The sequence below is a fragment of the Schistocerca cancellata genome, chromosome 1 (genome assembly GCF_023864275.1).
Source record: "Schistocerca cancellata isolate TAMUIC-IGC-003103 chromosome 1, iqSchCanc2.1, whole genome shotgun sequence".
NCBI classification, from domain to species: domain Eukaryota; kingdom Metazoa; phylum Arthropoda; class Insecta; order Orthoptera; family Acrididae; genus Schistocerca; species Schistocerca cancellata.
In genome coordinates, this window is record NC_064626.1 from 847808739 (window position 1) to 847832398 (window position 23660).

Below are 23660 nucleotides of genomic sequence, written 5' to 3' on the forward strand. Positions count from 1 at the left end.
AACTTGACATCGAGGTTGATGTATCCTCCAATAACGAAAAAGCGAAATCTCGTGTTCTATATTGTTCTATATAACGGGCGAATGTTATTGTTTTGTATGTCATGTTCGTCTCACGTGTTGTGAACCGTATGATCACGAAAGTCGATAGAATGCTCTTCCCGTCTTCGATACTACACGATCATGTCGATGCAACGTATGACAACAATATGACGTCACGTTTGCCTGGAGTCATGTGTAATGAGTGTTTTCATCTTTGCTCAAATCCCAGTGATATCTTTCTCTCTAAAAGACTAGAATGCACTTTCCAAAGATGTTGACTAGTAATGGCAGATCGTCGACGGTGGGGGTTTGTTTACATACAAGGTGTTGACAGTACACTGTTGTAATACGGTAGGTTTTTGAAGCGCTAACAGTTGCAATGAAGAAAGAAAAGACAGCCGACAAATCAAGACCATTCAAATTATAAGTATACTTTACGCGTGCCCCTACATACAGTAATATTACTTCCGGTAGAACACTGTAAATAATCTTATTTCTACCTTTACAGCTCATCAAATTGTAAGCCTTACAGGTATCAACTTCCAGAGACAAAGTATTATTGTAAGTAGGAAAAAATAAATGACTTACGAATATCAATTCGGTATACTTAAACTCCAATAACAGTGTTGTTTGTTGTTGTACAGGGATTTTCGGAACTGACCATAGTTCCATCGAAAGATAATTTAAAGCATATTAAGTTGAATGCAAAACAATGTCGCATTTATCGCGTCCTCTTGAACGATTCCTTTGAAGCCCCTTTCCAGTATTTTGATCCATTTTTGGATATTTGTCAGGGGGATTCTAAACAGTAAGTTTGCTCTCCTTCATACCTCCAGTTCACTGTGCTCGTTTCACTCACACTAATTTACTGCACTGATGTTACAGGAGAAGCCTGGAATATTTTTCTACTGCTCACCTGGCAGCTGCACAACAGATTGATCCTGATAACAATGCAGGTGAACTTATTATTAGTATCCCTCCAGAGGCTAGTCAGTTGGTTGGTGAAGGGAGAGGCCTTAGGGTTGGCATTGAGTTTTCTCTGGAACAGCCACAGGGTGGAGTACATTTCGTCATCCCGGACACTGAAGGAACATTGGCGGAGGTCAGTTGTTTAAAAGACCGCTTCAAAATATTTTCTAAGCAATGAAACTCTAGTTCATGAAATAGAATTATAGGATACACTTCTGACATATGTCTGTCATTAATTTGTTTGTTTCTTAGCGAGCAGCTCATATGTTCACATATGGACATGAGAATTCATCCCGTCTGTGGTTTCCCTGTGTTGATAGTTATGCAGAACCTTGCACTTGGAAACTAGAATTCACAGTTGATGAAAGTATGACTGCAGTATCATGTGGTGATCTTATTGAAGTTGTATACACACCAGACATGCGGCGGAAGACATTTCACTATGTACTGTCCACTCCAGCTTGTGCACCCAACATTGCACTTGCTGTAGGGTATGTAAACCATACATAAAAAGATGAAAGTTGATGTAATATATCTTCTCTGTAGTGTCTTGTGTGTTGTTATATCTAGTTAGTTTATTTGTATATTTTGAGAAGGCCATTCATCTGTACGCAGCACTCCCATGTCACATTTTCCACTGTATCCTTTCATGCTGGGGTGTGATGTGATTTATATTGCATTAGTGACATACATTATGTGAAAAAGAACATTGTCTGGGTCATTTCTTGTGTTTTATTTAAATTTCTGTTTCCAACCCATGATACTTGACATCTACAAATCCGTATAACTATTCTGTGAAGTACAGCTTGTTAGCAGGTCAAGGAGTTACAATTTTTTTCCTCTGAATCCTAACGTGCTGCATTTGGCAGTGACAGTTACTTGGATTTGAACATGATGTGCGTTACAACTTGAAACCCGCAGTCGAAATGGAACATTGCAAGTGACCCAGATGGTGTCCTTTTTTTTTAAAAAAAAGTTCAAGTGCTCATGGTTCCCAGAGACATCATGTCTCAGATACGATATACATTTACTGCCTTAATCAGTAATAGGGTTCTTACACACTGAAACAGTTTCTTATATTTCAATATGACATATGATCTGTGAGCAGTAAGAAGGCCTGTAATTAGTAGTCATTATTGCCGTTCACTTATTTTTTCTCTGATTGCTGGTAAATTCTGTTACTCTTTGTGTGTTATAACACTGAATTCAAGCTTATGGAAACAGTTAACAAGCAATGTTCAAAGCTATAAAACAGAGCCTAAATAACTCTGACAGTGACATTTAAAATAATAATCTGTTTTTCAGGCCATTTGAAATATTTGTTGATCCCTACATGCATGAGGTTACACACTTCTGTTTACCTCAGCTGATGCCCTCGCTGAAAGTTTCAGCAAGATACATGCATGAAGCATTTGAATTTTATGAGGAAACACTGGCTAATCGTTACCCATATTCATGTTACAAGCAAGTGTTTGTTGATGAAGTTGATCAAGATGTTTCTGCATATGCTACGATGAGTATATTGAGGTAATGTTCAGTTAATATACTAAAATCATAATAATTTTAGGTTTCTCCTGTGTGCAATATGTTTACATACCTTGTCACTGAATGTGAATTAACATTCTCTCGTTTTTGCTTTATTTCAGTACAAATTTACTTCATTCACCTGCAATCATAGATCAAACATATATTACCCGTAAGGCTATGGCGCAGGCTATAGCAGAGCAATTCTTTGGGTGCTTTATTTCAATGCAAAATTGGTCTGACACTTGGTTGCCAAAAGGCATATCCACTTACTTATGCAGCCTTTACGCAAAAAAGTGTTTTGGAAACAATGAATATAGAGAATGGATACAGTCTGTAAGAGCCATTTTTCAAATTACTCCTGAAATTAATGTAGTTAACTTTACAGCTTCTTTAACTTGCCAGTCATTTTATAACAAATTAATTATTAAGGAATTAGTTAAATGAACCACAATCTTATTGATTGTAATGTAGTGGTATGTAGCTGAAGTCAAATACATGACACACCCTATACTACAAAAGATACATTTTGTTGTATCAGCCAGTGGTGTAATTTGTATTATTCCTTTTATGGTATAAAACAAAGAGGGCTAAAGTGCACTTACGTTGTTGGCGAATCTTGCATTGTTTGCAGATTTTAGCAATACGTTGACGTTGGTGGTAGCCACTTGGGTGATAGTATAAAGTAGGCAATGAGAATTGCTGAATGTGGTGATTTCTTTTGACAGAAGATACAGATTGATTACACTTGTGTTTGATAAGGAGAGCACCAGAATAATTTTTACAGATCTGTTTATTGTGAATTTTAAGATTGTGCGTTGATTTTCATATATCTTTGGTCGCTAAAAATACCAAGATATGTTCACAAACTGACTTGTAGCAAAGCTGGAGGCATGGTAATGTTGGAATGAGACAGTTTAGTTGTGAGTTGATAAATACAGTGAATGTGACAGCAAAGAGCCTGGTTGTTGTGCTGGACTGATCTGCAGTATAGCCCAAGGCTTTGGTTCGGTTGGGATGTGATAATTTCCTTGTGGGTTAACAGAGCCAATGAATCCCAATACAAAGGTAAGGTTGCCATGGGTAGCGTAGCTTGAGATACACAGTTGTCATTGCAATAACCTAGTTGTGTGTCTCATTTCTGATTGTGATGAAATTTAAGAACTGTAGGAAATTACAAATGAGAACATTGGTTACCTACATCTTAATCTACCTCAATGTACATCTCAGTCATGATCTGCCATGTTGACTTCCTGTGATTCATCTCATGAACCTGTACCAGCAGCAGCATACAAGGGAAAAGCTGCCAACACCATAAGTGTCATTTATACTGCACTCTGGCTGATCATGCATTTCTGATTCTTTTTTTTTTTTTTAATGGCACAGACAGTGTGATAAGATTATTGAAATAATTCATAGCATTATATTTATGCCAACACAAAAATTAATACAGCACAGTAGAGAAGCATAGAGTTGTTTAAAATTTTTGCTTAGTCCTTACCTTCCATCAGTATATGCTTTTCTATAATACAGTGTACATCCAGCAAATAGTGGAACTGTTGGTAAGTCCACATAAGTAATTCTTGTTTTATGGTCTTGTTGGTGTGATAATGCACAAATATGACACCAGTGTGCAGAAGATTTTGTTTGCAGTCAGTATCCAACCAGTCGACAGAATATCATCCAATACTTTATATTCACTGTAAGTTTTTTGAGTATCTCATGGTGGTGGATTTTATGTGATACCTACTGTTGCAATTTTATTAAACATGGCATCTGTTAAGCCAATTTTCAGTTTAAAATGTTGCTGGTTCTCTAGGTTTCTGAAGAACACGTAAATATGTACCCCATCTTGTTGCTGACGCAGACTTACCATTGGATATCCTATTAGCAGCACTTGTAGTGGCCCACTCAAATTGGGACAAAACACTCAGAACAATTTTCTGCAAGCTTTCTTCACTTACCTGGAATCACACTTAACTTTACTGATATTGCTTGAAGGAAGACTATATATTGCTTCTTAGAAGGCAATTCAATTTTGTCTCATTTTCAGAAAAAGACAAACTCCTCTTTATTAACGGTTGCCACTTACAATTTCTGTACTTGTGATGAATATTAAAAATATTTTTAATCAGAGAATACTTAAATAGCTTATTGATATGGGCTGTTCCAGTCTAAAAGAAATTTAAAAAAGTTGTTTTATTTATTAATTTGTTCGTCCTTTGTCCATTTGCCACAGCAATAAAGGACGTGTCGGATACATTATGGAAATAATATGCATATAGAAACATATACAAAGTAGGGTAAGATTATGTGAGAATAGGGTAAGAAGTCAGCCATGGCCCTGAAGGAACCATCCCAGCATTCACCATAACAACTTGGGAAAATCATGGAAAACCTGAGTCAGGGTAGCCAGGTGAAAACCCACAATTCTCGAATGCAGGTCCACTGCATACTGCCTTAGCCACCTAGCTCAATATATAATTTGGAAAGAAGACAACAACTAAGGAGCAAACATAATACAAAAATAGTAAAATCAATTGTATAATAAGAACATGAAACTTGTTAATCACTTCTAGAAAGTATAAACACATTATATTGCACTTCTAAAAAATATAAACACACAATTATCTGCCATCATCATATCCATCACAACTTTCTTGCAACGATTTTCTACTCTGAGGAGATGTGGTGTGCTGCATCTGAATCAGAGAAAACAGGAAACCAACAGCAGGAACATTTTTGAGCTCACATACAAAGCATGAATGTTACACCTGATGACAGATTAAAAAGCAAACGAGTGCATAGATTTCAACAAGCTAATGTGTTTACTGGCACTGTAGAAACACTTCACAGCAAGAAGTGCTTTTAACTCTGCTTTGAAAGCTTTCAATCTATTGCTTGGCTACAGCAAATATGGCTTTCAGCATAACATTTGAATCATTACACTTTTAGAACCATAAAACCATTGAACTTGATGCTTTGCAAATCTGTATACAACCAGTTTTAGTCCTGCCACCAGACATGGCATTTGGCAGGAGAAATTGTTTTCATTGTCTAAACAAAAGTATTGCAATATATGTATCCTACACTAACTGAATACACAGAATGCCTGGACAGGTGAAACCATGTGGGCTCATGTTTGGTACAGTTTGTGGAGTCTTATATAATGTTAATTAGCACATTTGTTGTTTGCTTCTCCTATGTGTATCAGATGAAGTGTGAGGCCAATTGCACTTCATGATTCAGGCATGAACACAGCTTTTTCCTTGGGTCTATAGCTGTATTCAGTTATTATTAGTGGCTTTTAGAATGGGTTATGCTAAGTTTTGTTTCTTAAAACTGTGATGTGTAAATGTGAGCAGAAGGTTAAATTTGTCATGCACTAAAATTGTTACATACATTTTTAGCTTGTTTGTGAACTTTCTACATTGTGATGTGCTGCTGAAGACGGAGTTAATATGTTAATGCCTGCATTGGCTAGTGGGAACATTCATATGTGCTGATGTTGAGATCTTTTGTAGAGCTCAACATAATGCAGGACAAGTTGTTACAAATCCAAGGAAATTATTAATACAAAACATTATTTTACAAATAGTTTTGTTGTTCACGTTTTATACTTCTTGTTTACTGTTTGCTGCCACTATCTTTGTTGTGTCAGTACGTATATAATCCTGATATGCAGTTACATTAGCCATGTGGGTAAATATGTCCCGAAGATGTAGTAATTAGGATCACATTGTGTTCTTAATGAAATGTGGGATACTGCATAATTCTATGAAGTATACTATTCCCACATCTATCTGTAGTCAGAGAAGAGTCTCTGTTGGGGATGAAACTTGACAGATTTTGCAGTTTGTAACATCTAAACTTTGCAGTAGAGAACAATAACTGGATTTCCAAAAAAATAGGTGCTATCGGGGGGAGGGGCTGATAAAAAAATAACTGAGCAACCAAGAACTTTCTACTTTTTACACTAACAAATTTTCGTTACCCTTTTGTCCCCTCCCGGAGAGTAGACGTATCTTTCATATTACTAAAGGTTCAGTCTGTCTATGTTCATTTCTGTGAACAGACCTATATAAAAATTAAAGTTTTATTATGTACTTTGGATCAGAGTGCCAAATGGTTAATCAGTACTCATAGTGAGTTCACAAAACTGATGTTTTAAGTGTATCTATATACTGAAAAAATATAACATGAGAAAAATATGGAGTCCAGTGTTCTCTAAACATTTTTTGTCATCTTCTTTTTGAAAGTTACATTATGAATAAATTAATGCATATAGTCTAATAGCCCGTCTGATCTCTTCTAGTTGTGTAGTATTTGAATTGTATTTCAGGAGCTGCAAGAAGTTGTAAAGTATGAGGAGAACTTTGGAGGCATTGTGCTTGACCCAAGTCAGGCTCCAGCTCCCATTCCATCAGTTGTTACTTCTCCAGCACCACCAGTTCGGACATTAAACAGTGATCAGGGCTTTTATTTTCCCATTCGTAATCTACATACCATGTCTCCAAGATATCTTGAAGTTCTGCGCAAGAAAGCACATCTTGTCATGAGGATGCTTGAACATCGTATTGGGCAGGAACTCCTTTTGCAGGTACATGGTTTCCATAATTATTCATTAAGAGAGAAAAATTGCGTAGCAAATAAAAGCTAACTGGTGTACTGTACATCTGGGATGATCTCATTTATTTATTTCTCTACACATATTTTTATTTAGCCTACCTATTAAACTGAAGGCCACCCTTTAATAACTCACAGTCATAATTTATTAGTAAACTAAAAATTGTAAGGGAATAGTAAGTTGTAGGAGTAGTAGTATCACTTTGCAGTTCTTACAGATATCTATTAGGTGTTGGCATTATTTGTGACAACTAATATGGCACATTTATGGCTTGCTTATTTGTATACAAAACTGATACAAAATCTTGGAGCAAGTAAATGAAACAATGAAGTACACTGTACCAAGTAATTTAAAACACACATCATCTTGTGCCATTGCATGACAAATTTTGTGTATCTAATTCAGTAATTAAACAATGGAATATCTGAGATGGAATGAAGTGAAATGATTGTGTGGCATTGATGGCCAGAAGGCCCCATCCATGGGATTTTGGCCACCGAGTTGCAAGTCTTATTTCAGGCAATGCCACATTGGGCAACTTGTGTGTTGGCAGTGGTGATGTTGATGATGATGATAAGAACAACACAACATCCAGTCCATGAGTGGAGCAATTCTCCATCCTGGCTGGGAATCGAACACGGGCTGCTTGATAGGCAAACACGTTACCTTTCAGCTGAGTGGGTGGACCTGAGATGGAATAACAACAATATAAATTAGGACAGATTGCTACTCACCATATAGAGGTGGTGCTGAGTGGCAGACACATTTAAAATTACATTTAAAAGCTCAGCCACAGATGGACCTCAGTGCCCAGAGACGACAAAAGCCATGTGTGTATAAGTTGTGCTTGTATGAATGTGTGAAGAAGGACTTTGTCTGGTAGCTTAGTCTGCTTTTAAATGCACCTATCTGTTGCTCAAATCATCATGTATACGGTGAGAGTAGCAGTCTATACTAATTCCTATACTTCAGTAATTTCATAATTATGTACAGTTTTTCATTGTAATTCCTTGTTACCATCTCCAGGCACTACTTATTAATAAGCCTGTTTCAGCATGTATATCGTATACATCTACATGATTACTCTGCTGTTCACTATAAAGTGCCTGGCAGAGGGCTCAATGGACCACCTTCAAGTTGTGTCTCTACCGTTCAACTCTCAAACAGCACGCAGGTAAAACGAGCACTTGAATGTTTCTGTGTGAGCCCTGATTCTGGTATTTTATCGTGATGATCGTTTCTCCCTATGTAGGTAGGTGCCAACAAAATGTTTACGCAATTGGATGGGAAAACTGGTGATTGACATTTCATGAGAAGATCCTGTCGCAACGAAAAATGCCTTTGTTTTAATGACTGCCACTCCAATTCATGTGTCATGCCTGTGGCACTAACTCCCCTATTTCGTGATAGTACAAAACTAGTCACCCTCCTTTGAACTTTTTCGATGTCATTCTTCAGTCCCACCTGATGTGGATCCCACACCGCACAGCAGTACTCCAGAACAGGGCGGACAAGCATGGTGTATGCAGTCTCTTTAGTAGATCTGTTGCACCTTCTAAGTGTTCTGCCATTGAATCGCAGTTTTTGGTTTGGTCTACCCATAACATTATCTGTGTGATTGTGCCAATTTAGTTTACTTGTAATTGTAATCTCTAAGTATTTAGTTGAATTTGAAGCCTTAAGATTTGTGTTACTTTTCACTTAATCGAAATTTGGTGGCTTTCTTTTAGCTCTCATGTAAATAACTTCACACTTTTCTTTATTCGGGGTCAGTTGCCACTTTTCGCACCACAGATATATTGTCTAAATCATTTTCCAGTATGTTTTGGTCATCTGATGACTTTACAAGACTGTAAATGTCAGCATCATCTGCAAACAATCTAATAGGACTACTCAGATTGTCTCCTACATTGTTAATATAGATCAGGAACAATAGAGAGCCTATAGCACTGTCTTGGGGAATGCTGGATATTACTTCTGTTTTACTCGATGACTTTCCATCTATTACTATGAACTGTGACCTTTCTGACAGGAAATCCAGTCGCACAACAGAGGCGACATTCCGTAGGCATGCAGTTTGGTTAGAAGACGCTTGTGAGGAATGGTGTCGAAAGCCTTCTGAAAATCTAAAAATATGGAATCAATCTGACATCCTCTGTTGAAAGCACGCATTACTTCAAGAGTATAAAGAGCTAGTTGTGTTTCACAAGAATGATGTTTTCTGAATCCGTACTGACTATGTGTTGTCAATAAATCATTTTCTTCGAGGTGATTCATAATGTTCGAACACAGTATATGTTCGGAAACCCTACTGCAAATCGATGTTAGTGTTAGTGTAATTCAGCAGATTACTCCTACTTCCCTTTTTTGGGTACTGGTGTGACTTGAGCAATTTTCCAGTCTTTAGGTATGGAACTTTCCGTGAGCGAACGTATATAATTGCTATATATGAGGCTATTGTATCACCATACTCTGGAAGGAACCTGACTGGTATACAATGTGGACCAGAGGCCTTGCCTTTATTATGTGATTTAAGCTGCTTTGCCACACCAAGGATATCTATTTCTATGTATCTCATCTTGACAGTTGTTCTTGATTGGAATTAGAAATATTTACTTCGTCTTCTTTGGTGAAGGAGTTTTGGAAAACTGTGTTTAATAACACTGCTTTAGTGGCACTGTCATCAGTGACTTCACCGTTGTTATTGCACATTGAGGGTATTGATTGTGTCTTGCCACTGGTGTGCTTTATGTATGACCAGAATCTCTGGGTTTTCTGCCAGATTCGGAGACAGATTTTCATTGTGGAAATTATTAAAAGCATCTCGCATTCAAGTACGTGCTATATTTTGAACTTCTGTAAAACTTTGTCAATCTTGGGGATTTTGCATTCTTTTAAATTTGACATGCTCTTCTTGTTGCTTCTACAACAGCGATCTGACCCATTTTGTGTACCGTTGGGGATCAGTACTATCACTTATTAATTTATGTGGTATATATGAGGCCTATCCACAAAGTACATTACATTTTGGAATTAAAAATAAATAAAGTATTGGAAACTTTTTTTATTATATACAGATGAAAGCCACACTTAAATACTACTTTTCTACATAGTTGCCATTTAAATTAAGGCACTTATCGTAGCAATGGACGAGCTTGGAAACTCCTTCGTCGTAAAATTCGGCCGCCTGCGCCTTCAACCACGTGTTTACCTCTTCTTTTGGGACAGAAAAGGTGTGATTTTTGTGGATTTCCTGGAAAGAGGCACTACAATAAACTCTCAAAGGTATTGCCAAACTCTGCACAACCTCAGAAGAGCAATACAACACAAGCGCAGGGGAAAGTTGGGCTCTAAAAGATCTTGCTGATTCATGACAACGCCCGGGCCCACACGGCAAATGCCACTCGTGAAGTTCTTGAATCTTTTAAGTGGGAGTTGTTTCCTCATCCGCCGTACAGTCCCGACCTGGCACCGAGCGACTTCCACTTATTCCCAGCAATGAAGAAGTGGTTGGCTATGCAGCATTTTGATGACGACGCACAACTTCAAGAAGAGGTAACCACGTGGTTAAAGGCGCAGGCGGCCGAATTTTACGCGGAAGGAATTTCCAAGCTCGTCCATCGCTACGATAAGTGCCTTAATTTAAATGGCAACTATGTAGAAAAGTAGTATTTAAATGTGGCTTTCATCTGTATAATAAAAAAAATTTCCAATACTTTATTTATTTTTAATTCCAAAACGTAATGTACTTTGTGGATAGCCCTTGTATCTCTCAATTGCCGTTGATGCTATCTCTTTGAAATCATTCCACATCTTTTCTATGCTTACGTGATCAGATCAGAAGGAGTGGAGACTGTCTCTTAAAAAGGTGTTAAGAGCATTTTTATCAGCTTTTTTAAATAGATGTACTGTGCGTTTCTTTTTGATGGTTGTAGGTGTTACAGTATTCAGCCTAGCAGCAACTGCCTTGTGTTGCTAATCCCTTTATTCATCGTGATACTCCATATTTGTCTAGGATTATTTGTTGCTAAGTGGTCAAGTATGCTTTCGCAACGCTTCAAGTGGGCTGATGAACTAATTGTTCAAAATAATTTTCTAAGAAATCGGGTACAATTTTGGATGATATTTTATGCCTGCCACCTGCTTTAAATATGTAATTTTTTCAGCATATCGAGGGTAGATTGAAGTCACCACCAACTATAATTGTATGAGTGGGGTACGGATTTGATTTGAGACTCAAGTTTCTTTGAACTGTTCAGCAACTATATCTTATGAGTCGGGGGGGGGGGGTCAGTAAAATGATTCAATTAATAGTTTAGTCCAATTGTCAAGTATAACCTCTACCCATACTATTTCGCATGAACTATGTACTTCAATTTCATTGCAACTGGTTCTGATAGCAATAAATACACCACCACCAACTGTATTTAATCTACCCTTTCTGAAAACTGTTAGATTGTTCGAAAAAATTTCGGCTGAACATATTTCTGGTTTTAGCCAGCTTTCCATACCTATAATTATTTGAGCTTCAGTGCTTTCGATTAGGGCTTGGAGCTCTGGTTCTTTACCATCACAGCTATGACAATTTACAACTATAATACCGATCGTTTCTACTACTGTGTTTTACCTGCCCCCTTTTAGACAGACGTCCTTTCTGTGGTTTCCTGCGATCATCTAACCTAAAAAACTACCCAGGTCCGTGCACACAGCCCCCGCTGCCTGTGTAGCCACTTCCTGTGTGTAGTGGACTCCTGACCTATTAAGCGGAACCCGGAAACCCACCACCCGATAGCGCAAGTCAAGGAATCTGCAGCCTACACAGTCACAGAACTGCCGGAGCCTCTGATTCAGACCCTCTCAGCTCTGCACCAAAGGACCACAGTCGGTTCTATCGACAATGCTGCAGATGGTGAGCTCCGCCTTAATCTCGCAAGTAAGACTGGCAGTCTTTACCATTTCCGCCAACCACCTGAAACTAGAGAGAATCTCCTCTGATCCAAAGTGACACATGTCATTGGTACCGACATGGGCCACCACCTGCAGTTGGCTGCACTCTGTACTCTTCATGACATCCAGAAACACGTTTCCACATCCAGATAACCCCCCCCCCCCCCCCTCCGGTATGCACAAGGAGTGAACGCTGGCTTCTTTCCCCTCCTTGGCAGCCATGTTCCTAAAGTTGGAGATACCAACTACCAGCAAACCCATCCTCTGTGAATGCCCAGACCTTGCAGGTCGAGAAGCTTCCTCAGGAACAGGGTGGACGACTGCATCCAGCTCAGAGACTTTGTCAGCCACAGATAACACCCAAAACCTGTTCGTCAAATGAACCGGGGAGGCCCTACGATCGGCCCCTTGGAAAGTCTTTCGCTGTCTGCCAGAGTTTGGAATGATCTCCCACACAACCACGGGTGAGGGATCAACCACAGTATAGGCAGTACCTGGGGCGACCATAGCAGTGGACCGATCGGGTGACACATGGGACGTGCTCGACCCCCTCTCATATCCGTGTCTGACCCCCCCCATTATGCTGCCCCTTGGCAGTGGCCTCAAGCTGTGTGATGGAAGCCAACATAGCATGGAGCTGTGAGTACAGGGTCAACAGCTTAGCTTGCATCTGTACACAGCAGTCACACTGTCTGCATTCATTTTTGGACACTACTGCTATTGAACTGATAATCTAAGTGTTAATTTTTCCATGTGCTGTTATGGAGCTCAAATAAGTGATGATAGATAGCTAGTTAGTGGGTTTTTCACATTGCCAGCATTTTCTTAAAGGCAAGGATCATAAATTTATTTTGCATAGTTATTAATATGTTGCTTGTCTGCATTAGTTACCATATTGCCATGCACTGCTGTACCCCTTGACCCATTCCTGAGAATATCCCTGTGTTTTGCCAGGTGAAGCATTTTCTTGTTTTGTGACATAAATTTCTGTAGCTTTCTATTTCCTTCTGCATCTACAGCCATTTGATAAGTAGATTTTTTATCTATCTGCTTAACTAGTTTCAGTAAAGTGTAATTTTTTCACACCATTTAAGATAGGCTTTTTTTGTCAATATGACAGGTGGCAGAAGCTGTCTATGAGAGCTCAAGGGAGGATTTTAAACTGGGAGGTTATCATATCATCCCATTCTATTTCAAAGATTATCATATCATTGCATGTTATGTCTTTGGTAAAAAGGCTAGGTAATGGAATATTACTGCAATATGGATAGGATTTTGTCTTTAATGATTTGCTTGATACAAATGGTTCATAACATCTTTTTGTTAATGAAATTTGGATGTTATTAATGTGAAATCACAGCGCTGCCAAGCCCCAGTCAGTATGGAATGATTAAGAATGCTTTAATCACCTGTCTGTCGCAGTCCAAGGCAACACAGAAGAGATGGGAGTTCATGACCCCTCGTAGTTGTTACACTGCCTGTGGACACTTATGAGCAGCACCTTCAATGAGGACATACTTCAGAATATATAGCTGCCATGCCTAAAACTTAATGCGCAGAAAATATTAACGGTGTGTGTCTTTGGAATATCTGGCTGTCATGCCTACAACTCAATGTGCAAAAAATATTAACGGTTTGCGTCAGCTATCTTGACTGCAGATTGCATTTCAGAAATGTATCATACTTCAAGCATTGCAGCTATAGACCCACAGATAGATGGCACTCCTGTAGTGATCCTCATGTCTTTCCTAGGACAAATTGCCAAGCTTATGGCACAAGTCACTACTTTGCAAATGTTGTGCTCCCGCCACCAACCACAGTGCCCCCAATTGGCGAGGAGGCACATTCCATTGCCATCAGCAACAAAGATCTGTTGGCATCACAAAAATGCAACCCTCCATATGAAATGGAAATGTGTGGGGGGGGGGGGGGGGGGGGGGAATCAGTGATGGTGGCGAATGGTTCTTCCAATGGCAGCTGTTGCCTATTTGTCATAGAGCAATATATGAAGTAGCAGTTTTTAGTAGACACTGGAACTGAGGTGTCGGTGTATCCAGCTACACATCTGCCATGTCACACCTGTGATGACCACTGTCTTTTCACCACCAGTGAATCTTCAATCCAAAACTTCTGTTGGGTAACACTATTACCAGTCTAGGTCTACAACCTTAGTTTGAGTGGCAGTTTATAGTGGAGGATATGGGATACACCATCCTATGGGCCAGTTTCTTGTCATTTTATGGTCTTTTATCAGAACACTGGTGTCACCATCTCCTTGATACTACTACTAATTTAACCAGCCAAGAAAAATTATGCTGTATCACAGGTACTACAGTACCTACTATCACAGATGAAAATCCATAGATAGAACCTTTCAAACAGTTCCCAGAATTTACCAAAGTATTTGTTTGAGTTGTAAATATTTGTCATATATTGTTGTTTTTCTCTCTCTGTGGTGTGTGTGTGTGTGTGTGTGTGTGTGTGTGTGTGTGTGTGTGTGTGCGTGTGTTTGTGTGTGTGTGTAAGTACAATCTAACTTCTGCACCATTTCAGTGCAGTAATGTGTTCATTGTAAATAAGTATTATAGTAGTTGTATTACATGTTTATTACCTTATAAATAAATAAAAAAACTTTTTTATTTTAAATTCAGTGCATTAGTATTTGTAAAAGATTCTTTCACATAGTGTTCATTAAAAAAATGACGATCATTCCACTTGGGACCTGTGGAATGGTACATTAGCTTATTTGTTTGAGTTGTAAATATTTGTCATGCATTTTGTTTTTCTGACATGTTCTACATCCTGGAGGACCTCCTCACTATGGATCAATTGGAATGAAAGTAAATCTAATCTAATCTAAAAAAATACACCCATGCTAAGGTATGCAGAACACACCACGATACATAGCGGACTCACTACCCTAGAACCATCGATCTTTGCACAGCTTCATCAATTAACACCTGAGAAGTGGAGGGTAGTGAAGCAAGAGTTTTTGTCCATGTTGACAAAAGATTTGACAACCTTCAAACAGTAGTTGGGATGCACCACTACAAGCCATACCAAAGAAGAGTAACATATTGCGTCCATGCAATGGCTACCAACAACTCAATCAGAGGACAGTCCCTGACATGTGGGACACATTGAACATATTGCACACAACATACACAGCAAACACATCTTTTCTTTTGTTGACTTAGTATGTGCATATCAACAATTACCTATTGCTCCTGAAGAAATAGCCAAAATTGCCATAACAAAGCCATTTGGCCTCTTTGTGTTTGTGAGAATGCCATTCAGATTATGCAGCACTGCTCAAACTCTCCAACATTCCTGCAATTGGTACCATGCATGATTTTATGAGAGGTCCCACAGAAAATGGCTTGCCACTAGTTGTTATAATGTGAGTGACTTTGAAGCTCACACGAACTGCTGCTTCAGTACCATTTTCTTCACTGCCATTTATCTGAAAAGTATAAACACATTACAGTACATGAACTATGCTACATGTTTCAATAACTTCTGTCCTGAGAATTCTTTTTTAAACTTAAATCTCTTGGCATGTCATTCTTAAGTGCGGCCACAAGGTCTTTGCAAGCTTTTCCTTCTATCTACTCGTAATGGGCTGCATGAAAATTTGTATAATGATGCTGTGTGTTGTAATTCTTAGTAGAATTAAATACTTTATGACATACAAGGCATTTCAGATGTCCATCCCTCTCAATAAATAGAAGTGTATCCTCCAATTGAGGACCTCCATGACTGACTATAGCTGCCATTGAACATGGCTTGTTGTGTCAGCTGTAGCTTAATGTGGCCAGCGAGCAGTGAATTTGCTTTCCCCCATCAGACGGGCTCCGATCTGCTGCAGTGAGTGCTCTGGAGCGTTCCTCCTCCCTGGGCCACTGTTGGAACTGCCTGGTCCAAGAAATCTGGCTGATTTATGAAACATATTATTTATGTTGGGGTTGGTTTGAATGTTCCAACAGGTGCTCTCTCTCAAACCAAAATCCTTACAGGTTCTCTCTCTCAAACCAAAATCCTTACAGCTGCAGTCCACAATCAACTGCAATCCGCAGTCAACTATGAAGCTCTTACTAAGTCACATCACCTCGATTCATAGCTATGCACATTAATGAAGCAACCAACCAGCCTGAACCTCCAACACGTTCCAGTACTACTGACAAACATATGGATGAATTGTGATGTTTCAGTGGTGAAGACATGGCCGTTTGCCCACCTGCAGTTAGAACTGTAAGCCATCACACCTATTACACAGTTTGGCACATTCAGGAGTCTGCGGTACACTGAACGTGTGAAGTGCATTTTTGTGTTGCTGAGTATGGACAAAGATTGTAAACTGTTTTTGCACCAGTGACTTGGCCTGCCAAAGGAATAAAATAACTTGACATATCAAAGTGCCACTTGGCACATTTCTGCCACCTAATCAATGATTTGAGCGTAACATAATTGGGCTGTTACCGCCATCAGAATGTTTCATGTACTGCCATATAGCCATCAATCACTTTTTGCATTGGCTAGAAGCCTTTCCTAAGAGTAATATGAGTGCTGAAACTGTGGCAATCACATTCATTTGATGATGGAGTGCCCATTTTGGCATGCCTGTTGACTTATTGATTCATATTTGTTTAAAGTTCTCGCCACCCTCATAGACACCTAAGCTGTATTGCATATCTGTGATACAGCTCATCACTCAGCAGCTAATGGACTTGTGGAACGACTGCACCGGCAGTTGAAGGGAGAATTAAGATGTCACAATTTGCAACATTGCACAGGAGCATTTGCAATTGTGCTTCTAGGCCTCAGCACATCCATGAAGAAAGCACATCCATGTTGCTGATCTTGTATACGGCCAAACAGTATGACTATCAAGTGAAGTCCTTGAGCATACATCTAATGACTGTGTCAGTACATCTGACTTTGTCTCCATGATGCCATGAGGCCTTATCAGAATAATAATAAGATCTGCCAATAAGATAGGTGTGATAAGCAGTCACATTACAAGAATCAAAACTCTCCTATCCAGCAGCTGGAGGAGTGCTACTACAAGTTCGTAACAAAAGTAACAGTAAACCAAATGTTACCACGACTGAAGGTATCATTATTAACAATACTAAAATTAAAATTACAACCTACAAATATGCATGATCCATCTAAAATAGATATAGGCACAACTCCTTTCAGTTTATTTTTGTGACACCTATTCCAGTGCAACTCTTGATTTCTGTGTTTCTGATGTACTTGGAAATAGCAGCACGATAACGCGCATATTGATGACACCTGTAGTGTGACATGGATCAGTAACTCCTTTCACCTGTGCAGCATCCCAGCCTAGTGCACACTGAATCACTTCCCTAGCAAACCAGTGCCTACATGTAGGGTTGGAGGGAGAGTGGTGGTAGAAGACAGTACACAATCAGCATGGGAAGGAGTGATGTAGACAGAAGAGAGAATGCAAAAGGTAAGGTGGGGCACTGGGAAACAAATTAGTGGAGGTTCAGGCCAGGGAGACTGCAAGAATATAGCATATCCTGAACTCTCACGGTCACCCTGATCTAAACCTCCTTATCTTTTCCCTTCTCTTTTCTGTCCATACCACTCCTTCCCCATGCAGATCATGTACTGTGTTCTCCCATCACTCTTCCTCACCCTCCATGCAATCCAGGCTTTCTCTCTCTCTGTCCCTCCCTTTCCCCATCCCCCACCCCCTCCTCCCTTTTTTCCTGTCCTCTCCCTTACTCTCTCCCTCGTTGCCTCCCTCTTCATAACCACTTCCTCTCTTTTCTTTCCTTCTCCCCCCCTCGCCCCTCTCTCTCTTATATGCTTGACCATCTTGTGCAGCTGTTGAGCCATTTGGGGAAAGACCTACTTTACACTACCCTGCTACCTCTTTGCATTGCGCATCTTTTCCTATCCCTTCCTCACATATGTCTACAAAGGCAACTGCTTTTAATTATTGATAATAATCAATCTTGCCCCTACCGTGAATGTGTATATTTGGGTACCACCACGGTTGTGTGTGTGTGAATGGGTATCCTCTCATTAGAAGAAGAGCAGGAGCTGTTTCTGTGCACCAAGTGCCAGTCCTAAATAGTAAGTAATTGCTTTTCCCTTATTTTATTAATATTGAAATCAACTGATGAGTCATTTCTGTCTTTCTTGTTTTGAGTTCACGGGCTTCTCTGTCATATTTGTTGTTTTGTATCACTTCACCAATGGACTAAAATTCTGTAGGCAACTGCAAACATTTTTCAGTGAAGGCATTGACTGTATTGTCTCACAGTGGGATAAATGTGTTAAGAGTTATGGCAATTACTTTTGAAATAGTAAACAATCTACTTACTTTTCTCCATTTGTGTCACTTTCATTTGACTGCCCTTTGTAACACTTTGAAACACAGTGAGACAAATAACACTCTGGCCTGTCACTTTGCTTTCTTTGTTTCAGGATAGCCATTGTTTTTGTTTATCAACAATATAAGGTAAAGGTAGATTGCTACTCACTGTAAAGATGACTCATGGAGTTGCAGACAGGCACAATGAAAAGACAGTTACACATTAGCTTTCAGCCAAAGCCTTCTTCAGAAATCAGAAAAGGACACACACACACACACACACACACACACACACACACACACACACACACACACAAAATATTCATTCATACAAGCAAGGATGCTTCACACACACATGATCCCCGTGTCCGACAGTTCGGATCAGAATGCAACTGTCACATAGAATGGAAGAAGCAGTCTGGAGGAGGGCAGGGAAGGGACAGCAGAGTACAGATGGGGAGAGAGAGTGCTGCCTGGCAGAGCTCACAGGGGCTAGTTTGCCAAAAGGTGCAGTGTTGGGGGGGGGGGAGGGGGGGAGGAGGTAGGGGGGCAAGGAGGTGGGGAGGGAGGGGGGAAATGGGGAGTGAAAAAGAAGAGGAGCAGGGGAAAGGAAAGACAGGCAAGTGCGTTGCCAGAGGGCAGCACACAAAAGGGATGAGGGGACGAGAATAGGGAGGAGGTAATAGGACAGAGGTGGGGGGGGGGGGGAATTGTTTAGTGGAGTGTGTGGGGACAGTAGGTTATTGTAGGTTGAGCTTGGGATAATTTCGGGAGCCGACAGAGAATGTGTTGTAAGGATAACCCCTATCTGCACAGTTCAGAAAAGCTGGTGGTGGAGGGGAGGATCCAGATGACTTGGATAGTGAAGCAGGCATTGAAATCAAGCGTGTTATGTTCAGCTGCATGTTGTGCCACCAAATGGTCTACTTTGTTCTTGAGCACTATTTGGCGGTGGCCATTCATACTGGTGGAAAGATGGTTTGCAGCCATACCCATACCTTTATAACGTACTATGCGGTGATTGCAGCAACTGCCAATGCTCCTGCCCATATTTCCCCTTCCTCACTCCTCTTCTTTTTCCCTCCCTTCTCCACCTCTGTGCCCCATAGCCTCTCAGTGCTGCACCTGTTGGCAGTCTAGTCCCTGCACGCTGTGCCAGACAAGCTCCTCTCTTACCACACCTGTTCCCTGCTATCCCTTCCCGCCCCCTCCAGATTGCTGCTTCTGTTCTGTATGACACCTGCATTCTGCTCCAAGCTGTGGGAGATGACGGTCATGTGTGCGTGAGATGTGCATGCTTTTGTGAATGAATTTGCGTGTGTGTGTGTGTGTGTGTGTGTGTGTGTGTGTGTGTGTGTTTGCTTTCCTGAAGAAGGCTTTGGTCAGAAGCTGATGTGTAACTGTTGTTGTATGTTTTTGCAACTTAGTATGTCGTCTTTATATTCAGTAACAATCTATCTTTTCCTTACCTGAGGTACCACATTACGCTCGAATTCATATTGTTTTAAGATTTTATGATAGATGGATGTCAGTGACATTGGTCAGTTGTTTTGTTCTGTTATCTTTCCTGTAGACAGATGTGACTTGTGCTTTCTTCTAAACTTTGGCCATAGTTCTTTTTTTTTCACACAGTAGAATTCTATAGAATTGTGAGCAACAGTGGTCTTATAACATACCCCTTGGCTACACCAGAAGCTACTTTATAGAAACTGGGCCCGGAAGTTTCTCTCCAATAAAAATGACATGCTGTGGTCTGTTCGCTAGGAAGTATTCAGCTGATCTGATATTCCATACACTCATATTTTGTTCAATAGCATGGCAGGAATTTATCAAACACCTCCCTGAAGTCAAGGAACCTGGTATCAACTTGAGTGCCAGTATCTGCTACCTTCTGAGTCTCATGAATTACCAAAGTGAGCTGGCTTTCATAAATTTTTTGTTTGAGGACTCCTTGTTAATTCCTACATAGGAGATTTTTGGTCTTCGGAAAGGTTTTAATATGTGAGTGGAATACATGTTCCAAACAAAACTCCACAACAGGTTGATGCCACTAATATAGACCTATAATTGTGTACATCTCCTTGTACAACTATCCTTGAAGATGGAAATAACCTGCATATTTTTTCAAGTACTTGAAACAATGTTCCTCCAGTGATTTATGATAAGACTGCTGTGCTAGAAGAGGAACAAGTTCTTTTGCATACTGTTCATAGAATTGTACAGTATCACAATGGATAACGTTGGTGTTTTGTTAATTTTCTGTCAGAAAATCACTTATTTTGATATAATTTTGGTGTTTGCATGACAACTGAAAGGAGTAAGTGCAATTCAATCATCCTTAGTGAAACAACTTCAAAAAATGGAATTTAATATTTTAGCCTTGTCATTCTTTGATTTGGTGCTAGCATGGTCACTGAGTGATTTAAAACTTTTTGTATTTTCTGGCAGTTTGGTTGATAGAATTTTACTTTCAGATATGTTGAGTATTTTATGCATTGCTCTTCTAACACTGATTTGGCTTCATTCACATGTTGTTTGTCCACAAGGCTTTGGCAGTACTTTAAGCTATGGTGTAGCACTTTTTGCTTTCCGAGCAGCTTTCTGACACAGCTGTCGAACCATTGCTATCACAAGTCTAGTGGACATATACTTCTCTAAAGCATTTTTCACAGTATTCTTTAACTTTATGCATTTATACCGAACATTTTGCCTCAGACATGAACATTTGATGTTGGCTGCTCAGATATTTGTATCTTTTTTTTTTTTTTTTTTTAATGCACTTACTAATAAGAAATAGCTATCTACTTCAAACACTTCTCTGACTCCCTCAGGTGTGATACTATATTGGCCTTGTGATCACTGATTCCCTGTTCTGCAATAGCAGAGTCAAAAATTTTGGGTGTGTTTGTAAGCAGGAAATCTAAGACATTACACTCATGAGTTGGTTCCATGATTAACTGTTGGATAAGGCATTTGGAATGCTATTACACAAATTCATGTCTCTATTGCCGACCCAGCTCACTTGAGTCTCCTAGTCTGTTGTAGATAAGTTTACCCCTAATGCTGTAACATTATTGGGAAGCTTATGATTAACCTTCTCAAAGGTTTATTTGAACTGTTCAGCCACGATGACTCCTGAGGCATATACTAGCACCGAATAACCATGTTTCATCCATCATCAACACTTATCTTCACCCACATTATTTCACATTCAGAATCCGTGCTAACCTCGCCAAGTTGGATGCATGAATGAAGGTGGTCTATGCAGGTAGAGGTATGTAAATGAATTACAGTGTCGACAGTTCCAGTTTTCTGCTTTACACTTGAAGAAAGCGAGTATCCTGTAAATTATGTCTCTCACTTGTTTATGTAGAATTGGTCGCACACCACAATCATTGACCATGACAGCCCGCAACAGGTGGAATAAACATTCACTAAATAAGTCATTACAGTCACATATAGTGCTCACTCTGGCTATGACATTCACAGTAGAGAGCTCAGAAGCTACTGAATGCTCATCAACTGCCAGATAATGTGTGATGTCAGTTGTGCGGACTAAGTCAAACTCAACTGTCTTCATTTGGGACTCCAACTGTAGATGTTATTTACAACTATATACACAACTTCACCATTGGTGTCTAGCCTACCTATGTGATATACAGACCAATCAGAATTTAAACTGACATTGCTATTAAATTCTGATATCAGCCAGCTTCCTGTTCCTGGCACTATGTGGGCATTATTACAGTTTATAAATGAGGCAAATTCAGGGTACTTTCCATGGAAACTCCTGAGTACGTACTTAGTTTACTTGCATATCCAAGCAAGAGCATTGAAACTCTCTTCTTCCAAAACTCTGCAGCCTTGATAGTCTTGTCATTGTGTAAAAATAGAACTTCATATGTGCAAGCAAACTCCATCCTTGGGCACATGATGAGCAGATGTCCGTGTTTCTCTGCATTCTTACTGGTGGTCACCTTCAGAGCAGCCCCACTTAATAATGTTTATTTTACATTTTGTGACTCCTGTCCTTTGTCTATTCAAAGCTCTTCATCTACTATACTGTAGAGTCATATAATCAACCATTTCAGTTGTAAATAGTTTTTATTGGTTGAAATCATGACCGGTTTTGGACAGTTATAAGCCAATCTCCAGGTGTACAAGAACAGTGAGGTGCATGGCTGCTGCACACTGGGCACATTAGGCTGTGGGCAGGTGACAGCCATCTTTGAAGACAAGGTAAAGAATGATACAGTGATGGAAGATAGGGTGTATCTCTAAATTATGTCTCTTACTTGTTTATGTGGAATTTGTCACGTGCTACAATCATCAGCCATAACAGCTCACAACTTGTTGCCCTAGTGTGGTTTCCTCTTTGGGGTGCATTTTGTAATTTGCAGAGTGTCTGACCATAAAGGTATGCAGTGCGTCTCAGGTCAGCCTTCTAGCAGTAATGTCTGTTGGATGAAATACTTCCTTGACTTAAAACGAGTTGGAACTGTTCGATGGTTATAGACAAAGTGCAGTGGGTCAGTTTGTTGTTTTCCTCCGTATTTCACTGGCTACTTTTTGTCTAATTCCTGGTGGTGCTATGGCCACAAGTGGGTAAATTTTGTGGCCAGATGTAGGCCTCAGACATCCAGTGGTAACCCTGACAGTCTCATTCAAAGTGACAGATACTTATATGAACTATTAAATGATGATAAAACATTAACATTTTCTTTCTGCAATCTGCCATATTAAATGCTACTCTCTGTAATTGAGGGGACTGATATTCTTCCCTGTCTCCAATTGGTTCTGGGATAGATCCTCACAAATGCTAGCTCAGCCTGAAGCCTGCAGAGCTTGCCTTTTGGACCAGCTCAGCCAGCCACTTATAGGAAATGATAATGGGCTCTGAACCTAGTGAGGAGCTGTCATTCATGCTGACATGTGGCCACCTGCGCCCAGTGTGCTCAGAAGTGGCTGGTAGAGCCCTATATCTTGGATGAGACGGCATGGCTAGTGCACCTGGTGGACACTGTGCTTCCTTTCTGATACTCCTGCTATTTCCCTAAGCGGCTCCTTTACCTACATAATACTGGAGCTCCGGTGAGCAACAAATCCGCCCTTGGCTCATTGGTACATTCAGTATAAGAACTGCTCTGAAGAGAGCTACCAAACCAATTTTCTGTTTAGATTGTAAATTAAAGGAAACAAATC

At 39.8% G+C, this 23660-nt stretch overlaps 1 protein-coding gene across 1 annotated transcript in view; it reads left to right on the plus strand.

Annotated features, from left to right (window-relative positions):
* Positions 1–237: 237 nt before the first annotated feature.
* The window catches only part of LOC126188974 (transcription initiation factor TFIID subunit 2), a 125320-nt gene continuing 101897 nt past the window's right edge, over positions 238–23660 (plus strand). The window contains exons 1-8 of the mRNA XM_049930751.1: positions 238–462; positions 546–600; positions 684–847; positions 925–1141; positions 1261–1499; positions 2314–2535; positions 2655–2868; positions 6875–7132. Of these exons, the coding sequence (XP_049786708.1) occupies positions 419–462; positions 546–600; positions 684–847; positions 925–1141; positions 1261–1499; positions 2314–2535; positions 2655–2868; positions 6875–7132 (1413 nt within the window). The 5' untranslated portion in view covers positions 238–418. The remainder of the gene's footprint in view (positions 463–545; positions 601–683; positions 848–924; positions 1142–1260; positions 1500–2313; positions 2536–2654; positions 2869–6874; positions 7133–23660) is intronic.